The sequence below is a fragment of the Callionymus lyra genome, chromosome 16 (genome assembly GCF_982586985.1).
Source record: "Callionymus lyra chromosome 16, fCalLyr1.hap1.1, whole genome shotgun sequence".
Taxonomy (NCBI): domain Eukaryota; kingdom Metazoa; phylum Chordata; class Actinopteri; order Syngnathiformes; family Callionymidae; genus Callionymus; species Callionymus lyra.
Window position 1 is genome coordinate 20,812,351 of NC_141833.1, and position 14,201 is coordinate 20,826,551.

General features: G+C 36.7%; 2 protein-coding genes across 2 annotated transcripts; both read left to right on the plus strand.

Moving 5' to 3' along the window:
• The first annotated feature begins 1,082 nt into the window (after window positions 1-1,082).
• Window positions 1,083-6,960, plus strand: pnhd (pinhead). Its single transcript, XM_087811383.1, has 7 exons — window positions 1,083-1,134; window positions 2,688-2,783; window positions 2,847-2,986; window positions 3,123-3,402; window positions 4,449-4,630; window positions 5,288-5,346; window positions 6,765-6,960. Exons 1-7 carry the CDS (start codon window positions 1,083-1,085, stop codon window positions 6,913-6,915), a joined length of 960 nt encoding a protein of 319 aa, XP_087667509.1. The 3' UTR covers window positions 6,916-6,960.
• Window positions 6,961-8,924: 1,964 nt separating this feature from the next.
• On the plus strand, window positions 8,925-12,364 carry admp (anti-dorsalizing morphogenic protein). Its single transcript, XM_087811386.1, has 5 exons — window positions 8,925-9,213; window positions 10,009-10,145; window positions 10,228-10,350; window positions 10,429-10,618; window positions 11,940-12,364. Exons 1-5 carry the CDS (start codon window positions 8,925-8,927, stop codon window positions 12,362-12,364), a joined length of 1,164 nt encoding a protein of 387 aa, XP_087667512.1.
• The last annotated feature ends 1,837 nt before the right edge of the window (window positions 12,365-14,201 follow it).

The following is a 14,201-nucleotide window of genomic DNA, read 5'->3' on the forward strand; positions in this document are numbered from 1 at the left end:
AAAAAAGAATGATTTTAAGGTAAAAAAAAGAGAGAAGGTTTTACAGGCTAAAAAATGATTGTATGGTTAAAAAATAACATTTTGCAGATTAAAAAAGGATGATACGAAGGTTAAAAAAGAATGATTTGAAGGTTAAAAAAAATAACATTTTAAAGGTTAAAAATGAAGATTGTAAGGTAAATAAAAGAACATTTCGAAGGTAAAAAAAAACAAAACATTTTAATGGTTTAAAAAGAATGATTTGAAGGTAAATAAAAGAACATTTTGAAGGTAAAAAAAATAACATTTCAAGGGTTAAACAAGGAGGATTTTAAGTTTAAAAAAGAACAGTTTGAAGGTAAAAAAAAGGAACATTTTAAAGGTTAAAAAGGAGGATTGTAAGGTAAATAAAATAACTTTTTAAAAGGTTAAAAAAATAACATTTTAAAGGTTAAAAAAGGAGGATTGTAAGGTAAATAAAAGAACATTTTAAAGGTAAAAAAAATAACATTTTAAAGGTTAAAAAAGGAGGATTGGAAGGTAAATAAAATAACATTTTAAAGGTAAAAAAATAATATTTTAAAGGTTAAAAAAGGAGGATTGTAAGGTAAATAAAAGAACATTTTAAAGGTAAATAAAAGAACATTTTAAAGTTAAAAAAAAGAACATTTTAAAGGTAAAAAAAGGAGGATTGTAAGGTAAATAAATGGAAGTTCTCTGCGAGGCCATTTGGTGCGACGTTGAATAAACACAAAGGGCCCTGGGAAGGTGAAGCCGTGGCCCCCACGCTGATCCTGTTTGTGTGTTTGGGCCTGGTTTTGTTTTAAGTCTGAGGTGCTAAACACCCTCCCTCGGAGATAAAAGATGATTAATGCCTGCAGAGTGTCGCTTTTAATGGCTGCCCACTACTTAAGCCCTTCATTAGGGGGAGCGAGGCCCTCGTCGAACACTTGATCCGGGGCCCTCTGGCCACAGCAGCCTTTGAAGTGGCTCCAGGAACACTGTCACTCAGCATGGAAATGTGATTAGGCCTCACTCTCGGGGCTGAAATACAGGATCTGGTATAAATATCGGAGGCGTCAGAAGACACAGGAGCAGAAACCATGGACGTACTTCGACAGAGTCTTCTCAGCCTCATCGTCCTCCACATCACATGTAAGTTACTTTTGTTATTTTATTTCATACTTGTTGCGTTGAAACTTCATTCTTTGTAACAATAATGTCTTTTGTTTTACTTCAGGACAATATTTATGATATTATTTATCTTTTTATAAAGTTTAGATCATTCCTTTAGTTTTCCTTTATGACAAAACAAACATATTTATCACTAATTCATGATATCATTTGACCATATTTATCTTTTTAAAATGGTAAAATAATGTCCTTAGTTTTAATTATGACAAAACAAACACATGTATCACTTATTTGTGATATAATTTGACCATATTTATCTTTATAAAATGTTAAAATAATGTCTTTAGTTTTCCTTTACGACAAAACTAACATATTTATCATGTATTTATTATATATTTCAACCATATTGATACTTTAAAAGGTTCTGATAATGTCTTCACTTTTCCCTCATGACAAAATTTATGATATAATTTTTACCATATTTATCTTTTTAAAAAGTAAAGATCATCCTGTATTTTCCCCTCACGACGACACTAACATATTTATCATGTATTTATGATGTAGTTTAACCATATTTAACTTAAAATACTTCTGATAGTGTCTTCGCTTTTCCCTCACGACAATATTTATCACATATTAATGACATTATTTGAGCATATTTATCTTTAATAAAAGTTAAGATCATTCTTTAAGTTTCACCTCACAACAAAACTAACACATTAATCATGTATTTATGATATCATTTTACTATATTTATCTTTTTAAAAGGTTAAGATCATTCCTCAAGTTTCACCTCACAACAAAACTAACATATTTATCAATTATCTATGATATAATTTGACCATATTTAACTTTTTTAAATGATCAGATAATGTCTCTACTTTGCCCTCACGACAAAAAAACCCATATTTTCACGAATTTATGAACTAATTTTAACCATAATAACTTTTAAAAGTTGTAATAATATCTTTAATTTTCCCTCATAAATATAAAAAAAAACATATTTATGAACTAAATGTATCAATTTTTACGTTTCAAAAACTTTAATATAAAAAAAAAATACAATTATATATACATAAAGGTTTATTTTAGAAGGTCAAAAACCTAGTTCAAATATATAAAATTCATCAACTAACTGGAGTCACTTTCAATAAAACATAATATCTTATTAAAATGACTAAATAAATAACTATGTATGTATATTTAAAAATGTTTTCAATGACAAAGAGTATTTTGATTTTAAATTAGTTTTTTTTGCTTATTTACTTGTCACTGATAAAAGACGGTTATTGAACTGTGGCCAAGTTCTTTATATTAATAATAATAATAATAATAATAATAAATGTATTAATAAATACTTTACATCAATTGATTTCAAAAGGTAATTAAAAAAAACAGGATGTTGGTTAAAACAAGTCTGGAGTGTAGAACTAAAAGTTTTACTAAATATAAATGTCTTTAGATCTAAAACATGTATAAATAAATAAATAAATCTTAATTAGAGTCACGTGTGTTTTTGTGGTTTCGAGAGGTAAACAAACGACATCAGACTAAAGACCATGTTTGTTCTGCAGTGACAGGAGTGAGGAGCAAACACGTGGATCATCTGAACCTCTTCACTCAGCGCGTCTGCTGCAAACGCCAGAGTCACTTCGTCTACATCGGTCAAGGTACGACGCCCGACAGGTCAAAGTTCAACTCGACCTCTGACCCACGTTATTATGTTTTCTCAGATATATCGGGGAGTCCGGTCAGCGTGGACGTGGGTCTGTGCAGGTCACACTGTGCCCCTCCTGCCAGGTCTCCGCACGAGCGAGGACAGCAGGAATATTCCCATCATGCATCCATGCTGGACTTCCTCAGGAGCAAGAAGGTGAGTTGCGGTTCCACCCCCGTCCACTTGGTGTCGCTTTAGGAGCTCAATTCTAGCTAGAAGTGAACTTGAATAAACTTTATTTAAAAAGTGTCAACAAACATGTCCTGACTTGTCTCTTGTCTCTTTATAAAAGCTTAAGACGCGCAGACCCAGCGACCCGGAGAGTCCAGACCCCCGGAGCCAGCAGCCCCCGTCCTGCGGGGTCACCCGCGTGTGCGAGCCCACGGGCGTGCGCGTGGAGCGCGTGCTGCTGTTCGAGGGCGCGCGCGAGGTGCAGGTGATCCAGGAGTGTCAGTGCGAGCTCAGGATCCCTCAGTGCCTGCGGGTCCCCGCGCTCAAGACCTACTACTCAGAGACCCCCTACGAGTCTGTGGTGGACGTGGGCGCGTGCTCCCGCTCCAAAGGCTCCCCAGGTGTGTGTGTGTGTGTGTGCGTGAGACTGTGTGTGTGACTGTAAACATGTGACCTGTGCAACATCACTGCTTATTCTACTACTACTTCCGGTTCTACTACCATTACTTTACTACTACAATTTAAGCTGTAATGCAACTACTTGAAACACTATTAAAGGTACTTCTGGTAATATTTCGTCCACAATATTTAAAAATCTGCCACAGACAGTATTTCTACTACAACAGACCAAACTACTACAATTTAAAGTGATGTTTTTCCTCAAACAATATTTATAATTATTGCCACTCTACTGATCCACTACTTCTTAATCTACTTTGACAAATACTTGTATATTTCCACTGATGCATCAAGTACTATAAACAAAACCAACTTTACTATTGAGTTTACACTGCACACACTTCTTTGGCCTGTACTGTGATATTAATCCTACATTTATTGTATTTATGTTTCTGTTATTATTGATCTACTGATCATTAAATAAATAATAAAGAGGGATCAATAAAGTTTATCTGATCTACTGCATTCGTTTGTAAGTTCTAGCAACTACTAACTCAATTACAACAAGTATTTTATACAAATGTAACTATTTGACATTTACAGAAAGTTTTTTTTTTTTTTGCATCCTAGTATTGGTTGATCAAATAATCAATTTAATCAGTTTAAAGCATTTATTATTCATTCTATTTGACCTTTGACCTGAAAAGCGCTATATAAATACAAATGACTTACTTACTTAATTTGCGTATTACCTATATTAAATATACCTCGTGTAAATATATACTTGTATGAAGTGAGAGTGTGTAAATATAAAGTAGCTTCAAGATCAGACAAATACATCTAGTAAATCGTTTTTAAAAAACAAATTAATAAACGTATTGTTGTAATATCACGTTTGGCCACTAGAGGGACTCCGTCTTAACAGCGCTCTTTAAAATCGTGAATTCTTAAACTACAAAAAAATAATATTATTAAGATTAAATCGTTTTTTGTCCTCATTTAAGTTGCCTTTTCTAACAATTTTAATAAACCTGTCTTTCGTTTCCAGAGGGCTACTCTTGCGTCCCCACAAAGTTCGACTCCGCGTTGGTGGAGACCCCCAACAAGGTGGACCTGGTCCAGACCGTGGCGGCCTGCGAGATGAAGGAGAGCTGCTACAGGGTCCCGTACGTGGAGTATTACTACGAGACCGTCCATCACGCAGATGGAGTCAAAGAGGAGAAACTAAAAGTGAGTATGAATCTTAGAAATGTGGTTCCCGGTCAGTCGGTCGGGTGCCAGACGTAATGAAGTATCTGTATTCATCAGACGAGTGTGGAAGACGGTCGTTAATCACTCACTCCACATCCTGGTGTGAGGAGCAGGAAGTGCTGCAGTCGTAGACACGATAGATAGATGTTACTTTGTTGATGCTTTTGGGAAACGACGGTCCTTCTAAATTATATATTATAGCATATTATAGATAATAACACGTTCAGGTCAAAGTTGTTTTAATGAAACTGAAATAATCTAAATATAGTTTAAAAGTTTTGTGTACGATGTTTGAAAAGATGATTTAATTGTCTTAAAATTTAAATTTTTTTCCCCTAAAATGAATTCCTAATTCAGAATAATAATAAATACATTTAATTAATATAGATATATATATATATACAATAATAATGATCAAAACATCTCAAATGATTTGAACTAAAATAAAGTTAAAATCCAATGTGTTTTGTGGCAAAGGTGTGAGCGACACACAAAAGCAAATGGCCTCCGCAGGTGTCGGATCAAAGCAGTTAAGATGTTAAACGGGGGCCACCACGGACCCCCCTAAACACCACCCCACCGTGTCAATATTTGAGACTTGATGGCCTTTTCTCTGTCTTGCTAATTCCCCAACAGGAAATAGATGTGGGCAGATGTTTGGGAGGCTGCACTACAGGAAACCGGTGTCTTCTCAGGTACGTATGAACACAGCTGCAGACACACACACACACACACTCTCACACACACACCTCCTTCATAACAATTGCCTGCAAGCTTCGACACTTCAGCCCCCAGCATGTCTGCCTTTTCAAGTTAATTCTTCATACACCAAATGTCTCATTAAAAGTCCCTCCTGTGACACCGGCGTGAGGTTTGAACCTCAAAGCCTGTTGACACATGTTAGCTTGCAGCTCTAGAAACATCCAAAAATAACACATACATACAGAGAAAATAGTTAAAATTACTTAAAATCAAATGGAACTGTTGGTTTTAAATAATGTAGTGTAAAAATATTCAGGATAAATATTTTACTATTTAATAACATTTATTCAACTATATATTTGAGAAAATACTGTGAGTAACTTTTTGTACTTTATTTCAAGTACAAAAATATAAAATATATATAATAATATATATATAATAAAAATAGTTTCTAGCACATCAAACTCAATGCCTGGGGGGCAAGATATATCCAGCCTTGTTGTTTTATGTGAAGTAATGTTGCTTTAAAGTGTGATGGATCAGTGAGATTTCAGTGTTTACACCTATAAATAACGTTAAATACATTTAAAATGACTTCTGTTAAGTCCAGGGATCAGAAACACATCTCTTTCCCCTGTGGCTCCTATAGTTTAGAGAACATATATTAGTAGAATAAAAAGTAATAATGTGTACAAATTACACTATTTTATTCAAATTAATTTTACTTTTTTCAATAAGTAGTTGAGTTACTATGCGTAAATCTAAATATAACATGATCTTTTTAGTGCAAAGTGTAAAGTTTCTTTAGAATAAAATATTTTCCAACATAGTATTAGTAGTTTTACATCCAAACATATATTTTAGCTCTATAAAAAGTTTGTTTTGTCGAAATAAAAATAAGACTATATATCAATATTAGCTTCAGTTTATCAGTCAAACAGATTAGTCTCTGAGGGACTTTTAATTCTGTAAAGTTTGAAAAAGGTCAGTTTAATGTCATATTTAATCTTATAGTTTTAATCATTTATTGGATCAAAGCTAACTGTTAGCAGACTTAATTAGCCAAACAATCTATTATGCCAAGATAGAAAACATATTTTTCACAATATATTATATATACTTTTTTGACAAAATATGCTACTTGTTGACTGGTGTAAAAAACGAGGTGTCAAGGGGCTTAAAAAACATATCAACCTTAAAACAATATCAATAATTTAGTGCTAAAATAGTGTTTTGGTTCCCATTAAAGCTTTCACTCAAAGTTCATTTGAACTCTATTGGATAATAAAATGTTTATATTCCTCCACAATAGTACTAATAATAACATTTATATTCCTCCACAATAGTACTAATAATAACATGTATATTCCTCCACAATAGTAATAATACTAACATGTATATTCCATCACAGGAGTCCCTCTGACCCTGACCTCTGCCACTTGTGGGCGGAAAAACAGTCCAAGTCGTGCGTACCTGGAGGATACGAGAGCCACAGCTTCATCAACCAGCACGGACAGATGCTGACCGTCCTCGCCATCACCTCCTGCCTCTGCCAGAGCTGATGTCGGCGCTCCCTAGTGGACGAGCGTCACACTCCTGGACCTGGAGGTCATGACCTCTGTGGAAGAAGAACTGTATTATATGTAATATATGTAAAAATGATAATATTGTAAATAAATTTCAGATTTAATGAACTCGTTCGATGGATCTTTGAGTCATTTGTGGTTTAAAAAATATATATATAATAAATAAAATTGTAGCTTTTACCGCAGGATTTAAATACAAGAACTCAAAACACAACTTTTTCTATGTGTTACAACTACTTTCAGTGAAGAGATACGACTATAAAAACACACACACTCTCTATATCGCATCCTCAGTTTAACAGGGTTTTCATTTCTTTGAAATTGAAAAGTTAAACATTGAAAACAGCACAAGATAAAAGTAAAAAACACTTCAAAGTAATAACTTAAATGTACATGTTACAATATTCTCATTGAACTTTTGGCCTCACATTACTCAGTAAATAGGATTTTAGAACTAATTTTAGTCATGAAACATACTCCCAATATGTTAAGCATTTAAACATATACGTTTAAAGTTGAGTCTGTTTGAGTTTGTTACATTATAAATATATTAATGATTAATTATAACCGTTTACCAAGCAGATGAAGTTGAATAAAATCATTTAATAGTCGTCATTTCGAACACTATGTGCAGTTTTAATAGTAGACAAAGAGAGACAAACACGTTGTTGAATATTGGAAATATTCTCTTTACATGTTTACTTTATCAGCCTTAATTACTATATATATATTACATTTAAAATTGGAAAAATCATCCGTTTAAATGTTAAATGAATCCTCATTTTTATTGCTTAAATCAACATTATATTTGAAGAACTCTGTCCCATTAGCTGAACTAAATATAAAGCAAGTGCGAATCATATTTTTAAATTAAGTGTCTGAAATAAATGTTGCTTTTAATAAAAATAAATAATGATAAATAAAAGTTTAATATGATTACAAAAAACGGGATAAAGGAAAATAAACTCAATATTTGTTACATTATAAATATATTAATGATCTATTATAACCGTTTACCAAACAGATAAAGTTAAATAAATAATGTAATATTCGTCATTTCGAACACAGTTTTAATAGCAGTTTATTATTATCAAAGCGTTCATATTGTCCCATTTGTAAAAGTCCGAATAAATTGAAGTAGTATCTCTAAACATGAAAGTGCTCCACTGTATAAACACACGTGTTTGGTGTTTAAAAACACGTTTGTGTCATTTCGATGAGATTGTTTTAGTGCGTGCTTGTAAAATAAAAATGTACTTTGAAGTGCTAAGAGTCGTGGCTTTGAAGGGAAGATTTCATTTTCTCTCGATGGCCGAACATGAAATGACAGTTTTTTGTAATGATTTCTACCATTATCGTGTTTAAAAGTGTAAAAAAATGTGACGTTTAGTTCTGGACGGTTTGCGTGGAAGTGGTTCCTCCCGCTGGATGTGGATCGCCGCTCATGTAAATCCGCAGACGTGTAGCCAGCGACACCTTTCTCTTTGCTGAAGTAATTGGTTTCCACCTGAGACACTGAATCCATTATTACAACTTAATGGATTCATTGTCGCGCTGGACTCCCACTGCGCACGCGCCGACTACATACCTGGCGCAACTTTTTACGCAAAACTATCCGCTAGAAAAGTGCAAAAAACAAAACCTCCGCAAATGTGTTTTAATATTCACGCACACGCTCGGATGTTTAGTGAGTTAGTTTATTTGAGGGCCAGACTGAGGACAATAGGGGCCTCCATCGGGTTCACACCTGGTTAGCGCCGCCATTAGCGGCTCTTTTCATGCGCTGATTGGTGATTTACATTTGCGACCAAATAGCATCTTTACGGCTGTTTGCCAACAGATCGGGGGCCACAGACACCACGAGATATAAAAAGTCCCCTCAGAAGGAAACATCTCAAACTCACTTCCATCCCCAAAAGGTTGCTGACCTCAGCGGATCCAAGAAGGAGGACCAGGACCAGGACTTTTTTCTTCTTCCTCCAGACATGTTGTTGTTGTTGTGGATCTCCAGCCTGGTGCTGAGCTCCTCCGCCCGGCCTTCTTCTCTGAACCACCTGGACCTGAGCCCGGAGGACGGCTCGGGTGAGGTGCGCTCGGCCGCCATCAAGAGGCTGCTGGAGGTGTTCGGGATGGACGACCCTCCCGCGGTCCACCGGCACCAGCAGCCGCCGCAGTACATGCTGGACCTGTACAACACTGTGGCGGACGTGGACGGGGTGACCAAGGACCCGAACCTCCTGGAGGGGAACACGGTCCGGAGCTTCTTTGACAAACGTAAGAGAGACAAACATATTATATATAATATTGGAAATATTCTAGTTACATTTACTTTATTTGCCTTAATTACTATATATATATTACATTTAAAATTGGAAAAATCATCTGTTGAAATGTAAAAATAATCCTCAATTTTATTGGTTAAATAAACATTATATTTGAAGAACTCTGTCCCATTAGTTGCACTAAATATAAAGAAAGTGTGAATCGTATTTCAAATTAAGTGACTGAATTAAATATTACTTTCTTAAAAATGTACAGAAAAAAATAACAGATGTTTATTAAATATTAATGACACATATTAGACAGAAAATCATTTGTTTTAATGTAAAATAAATCGTGACTTTTGTTCGTTAAATTATAATTATTTCTTTGCACTAATGTAAGGCTGACGTTTTTAAAATAAATAATAATCTAAAATTTAACACTTACACTTATGCATTTACTTAACTATCAATGTGGATATATTAAGACAAATTATTTGTTTTAATTTAAAATGTATCCTTACCTTTATGGGTTGAATTAACTTTATATTTTTTAACTCTGTCCCATTTCTGGGAAAATGTAAATGTAAAATATATCTTGACGTTTATTAGTCAAATTATAATTAAAATTCCCCATTATTTGCAATAAATATTGTAAGTGTAGCCAATTGTAAGTGTAGCCAATGAAGTGTGTGGAATAAATCAAATTATAGTATGTAAAAAATGGATAACAACAAATGATTAATTAGGTTTTCATGAATATAACATCTGTCTGTCATGTATTTTAAACATTTTTGTTTCCCTCCAGTGCACAGTGAGCAGGTGGAGTTCAGGTTCAACTTGTCGACGGTGGCGAGGACAGAGAAGATCCTCACGGCTGAACTTCATCTCTTCAAGCTGAGACCTCAGGCCAGCCTCACGTTCAACAGACATCACTTCTGCCAGGTTTGTTCGACGCTCACACTCTTGACAATGTGTTTCATTCGATCGACGTTCGTCGCTGACCTTCTAAAATAACCTCCTCCAGGTGAGCGTCTACCAGCTGCTCGACACCAGCAGGTCCAACAGCAGCCAGCAGAGGAAGCTTCTGTCCTCCCGGCTGGTCCCGGTCCACTCCACCGGCTGGGAGGTTTTCACCATCACACAAGCGGTGAGTGTCAAGATCAGTGCGGGAGGTTGTTGGTTCAACGCCTGAGCTCCAAACTAATCCGCCCCGATGTCGATGAAGGTTCGCTCCTGGATGCTGGACGAGGGCAGCAACTTGGGTCTTCACGTCGTGGTCCGCACTCTGGGCGGGAGCCAGATGGATCTGAAACTGATCCGCTTCGCTTCCGGACGGAACCACCACCGGAGCAAGCAGCCCATGTTGGTCCTGTTCACCGACGACGGGCGTCGACCCACAACCCTGGAGAGCTCAGGTGAGACTTGGAGTTTTACCAGTACTGGTTTGTACGATACAATTCATCTCACGATACAGAGGGAACCATACGATATATCGGGATACTGTAGTAACAAGGATATATTGTCGAGTATTTGACTCTGGTGTTGTAGTATTTACAGACCACATGACTCTTGACGAAGTCGTAACTGCTTTCATTTGTTTTCAAACCAAAATATGTCCAAACATCAGCTTTTAAAGCTGCTGGACTCACTGTATCCTCTCGTCCTCAGTCGTAACTGCTTTCATTTGGTTTCAAACCAAAATATGTCCAAACATCAGCTTTAAAAGCTGCTGGACTCACTGTATCCTCTCGTCCTCAGTCTTAACTGCTTTCATTTGTTTTCAAACCAAAATATGTCCAAACATCAGCTTTAAAAGCTGCTGGACTCACTGTATCCTCTCGTCCTCAGTCGTAACTGCTTTCATTTGTTTTCAAACCAAAATATGTCCAAACATCAGCTTTAAAAGCTGCTGGACTCACTGTATCCTCTCGTCCTCAGTCGTAACTGCTTTCATTTGTTTTCAAACCAAAATATGTCCAAACATCAGCTTTAAAAGCTGCTGGACTCACTGTATCCTCTCGTCCTCAGTCGTAACTGCTTTCATTTGTTTTCAAACCAAAATATGTCCAAACATCAGCTTTAAAAGCGGCTGGACTCACTGTATCCTCTCGTCCTCAGTCGTAACTGCTTTCATTTGTTTTCAAACCAAAATATGTCCAAACATCAGCTTTAAAAGCTGCTGGACTCACTGTATCCTCTCGTCCTCAGTCGTAACTGCTTTCATTTGTTTTCAAACCAAAATATGTCCAAACATCAGCTTTAAAAGCTGCTGGACTCACTGTATCCTCTCGTCCTCAGTTGTAACTGCTTTCATTTGTTTTCAAACCAAAATATGTCCAAACATCAGCTTTAAAAGCTGCTGGAGTCACTGTATCCTCTCGTCCTCAGTCATCGCTGAATCCTTTTGGACGCAATGACGGCTTGTACAAAATAAAATGACACAAAGAACAAGTTAAATGTTAACTAAAAAAGGGTTTTTGTGTTATATGCAATATGAATGATAAAAAACTAAGATACAGTATTGTAAAAAAAAAAAAAAATCGCAATCTATTAGTGTATAGATATCTTCTCACACCCCTAGTTACTAGTAATGAAATCGTATAATATAAATTACTTACTTACTTGTTTGTCATTAGCTGACAACAACAACAGCAGGGGGCGCTCTCGGTCGCCGTTAGCCTCCCCGGTCTTGTAACCTGCTCCATGTCACGATGCTAACGTGTCGTCCTCCACCAGATCCCAACGACACAGAGCAGACCTCCAGCCTGCCTCAGACGCCCATCTCCATCCCGTCCTCCCGAAGCGCCCGCTCCCTGGACAACGGCGACGAAGACGGCGTGTCCATGCCCTGCCAGCGGCTGCCGCTCTACGTGGACTTCGAGGAGATCGGTTGGTCCGGCTGGATCGTGTCCCCGCGGGGTTACAACGCGTACCACTGTAAAGGTTCTTGTCCCTTCCCCCTGGGCCAGAACATGAGGCCCACCAACCACGCCACCGTCCAGTCCATCATCAACGCCCTGAAGGTGATGAAGGGCATCGAGACGCCGTGCTGCGTCCCCGACAAGCTCTTCTCCATCAACCTGCTGTACTTCGACGACGACGAGAACGTGGTGCTGAAGCAGTACAACGACATGGTGGCTGGAAGCTGTGGCTGCCACTGAGACGACCGTCCTTCAGAAGGACTCACAGACTTTGTATCATATGTAAATAAGTATAAATTATAATATATGAGAGTTTTAGGAGCGACCCCCCCGTGAAAGATGTACATGTGTATATTTTATTGTTTATGTTGGGAAGGACTTTTGTCAGCTGAATAAAAATGTGTCAAAACAAATTAATTGACTTGTTTTATACCTGATTCAAGAAACCTCTAAAACTTCCAGCTAATGATATAAGAAGACGTGATTTTGACTTTCTATTCAAGGTAATGTAGTAAAAGGAGAGTAAAAAAATATAAATACACTTAAATTTTGATGATATTTTTAACATGATAATGTATTTCAAAAGCACTGTACCAATATTAAAATGTTTATTTGGCTTCCAAATCATATTTAGTTTTTATCATAGTTATTCTTTAGTTTATATTTAAAAAAAAGTTTGAATAAAGACGAGAGGATACATTGATTCCAGCAGTTTTTAAAGCTGATGTTTGGACATATTTTGGTTTGAAAACAAATGAAAGCAGTTACGACTGAGGACGAGAGGATACAGTGACTCCAGCAGCTTTTAAAGCTGATGTTTGGACACATTTTGGTTTGAAAACAAATGAAAGCAGTTACGACTGAGGACGAGAGGATACAGTGACTCCAGCAGCTTTTAAAGCTGATGTTTGGACACATTTTGGTTTGAAAACAAATGAAAGCAGTTACGACTGAGGACGAGCGGATACAGTGAATCCAGCAGCTTTTAAAGCTGATGTTTGGACACATTTTGGTTTGAAAACAAATGAAAGCAGTTACGACTGAGGACGAGAGGATACAGTGACTCCAGCAGCTTTTAAAGCTGATGTTTGGACACATTTTGGTTTGAAAACAAATGAAAGCAGTTACGACTGAGGACGAGAGGATACAGTGACTCCAGCTGCTTTTAAAGCTGATGTTTGGACATATTTTGGTTTGAAAACAAATGAAAGCAGTTACGACTGAGGACGAGAGGATACAGTGAATCCAGCACCTTTTAAAGCTGATGTTTGAACATATTTTGGTTTGAAAACAAATGAAAGCAGTTACGACTGAGGACGAGAGGATACAGTGAATCCAGCAGCTTTTAAAGCTGATGTTTGGACACATTTTGGTTTGAAAACAAATGAAAGCAGTTACGACTGAGGACGAGAGGATACAGTGACTCCAGCAGCTTTTAAAGCTGATGTTTGAACATATTTTGGTTTGAAAACAAATGAAAGCAGTTACAACCAGTCATGTGGTCTGTAAATTCCAGAGTCAAGTACTTGACAATACTTCACATATATCCTTGTTACTACAGTATCACAATGAATTACCATGTATCAAATCGTTGTTCCTGTATCGAGGAACTTATGTTATCTCCAGATTCTTTCCGATAAACACTCCTACTTTTGAGTCAGGGTCTGTAGAACTCAATCTGATAAGGAAGTATTATCTCCGTAGTTGTTTCCCTTATCTTTACCACTGATATCTTCCTATCCGATTAAAACTTTATATATTTTTGTGCCTTTATTTATCACCCCAAAAATTATCTTCTACATACATATTTCCTTCCACTTCTGATCAGAATGACACAAAATAAACAATAAAGTTTAAAGCAAAAGTGAAGCTGCCTAGTGTACATGTGCCCACGTCAAATTGTTCTGTGTGAGAGTGTAACCTGAGCGAGCCAGGCGTCGTCCACCGAGTGGCACTGAAGAGGGTTGATACCATTTGGCATGATGCTGGACGGCAGCCTCGCTCATTGTCAGAGGAGCCGCTATTCACAATGGAGAAAACCATGAAATGCTGCCATTATAATGAGCACCAAAGGCCC

Coding starts and splice junctions, on each gene's coding strand:
- pnhd (XM_087811383.1), top strand. CDS start 1,083: ATGGACGTACTTCGACAGAGTCTTCTCAGCCTCATCGTCCTCCACATC. Junction 2,987..3,122: donor ACTTCCTCAGGAGCAAGAAG/GTGAGTTGCGGT, acceptor TCTTTATAAAAG/CTTAAGACGCGCAGACCCAG. Junction 4,631..5,287: donor TCAAAGAGGAGAAACTAAAA/GTGAGTATGAAT, acceptor ATTCCCCAACAG/GAAATAGATGTGGGCAGATG.
- admp (XM_087811386.1), top strand. CDS start 8,925: ATGTTGTTGTTGTTGTGGATCTCCAGCCTGGTGCTGAGCTCCTCCGCC. Junction 9,214..10,008: donor CCGGAGCTTCTTTGACAAAC/GTAAGAGAGACA, acceptor GTTTCCCTCCAG/TGCACAGTGAGCAGGTGGAG. Junction 10,619..11,939: donor CACAACCCTGGAGAGCTCAG/GTGAGACTTGGA, acceptor GTCCTCCACCAG/ATCCCAACGACACAGAGCAG.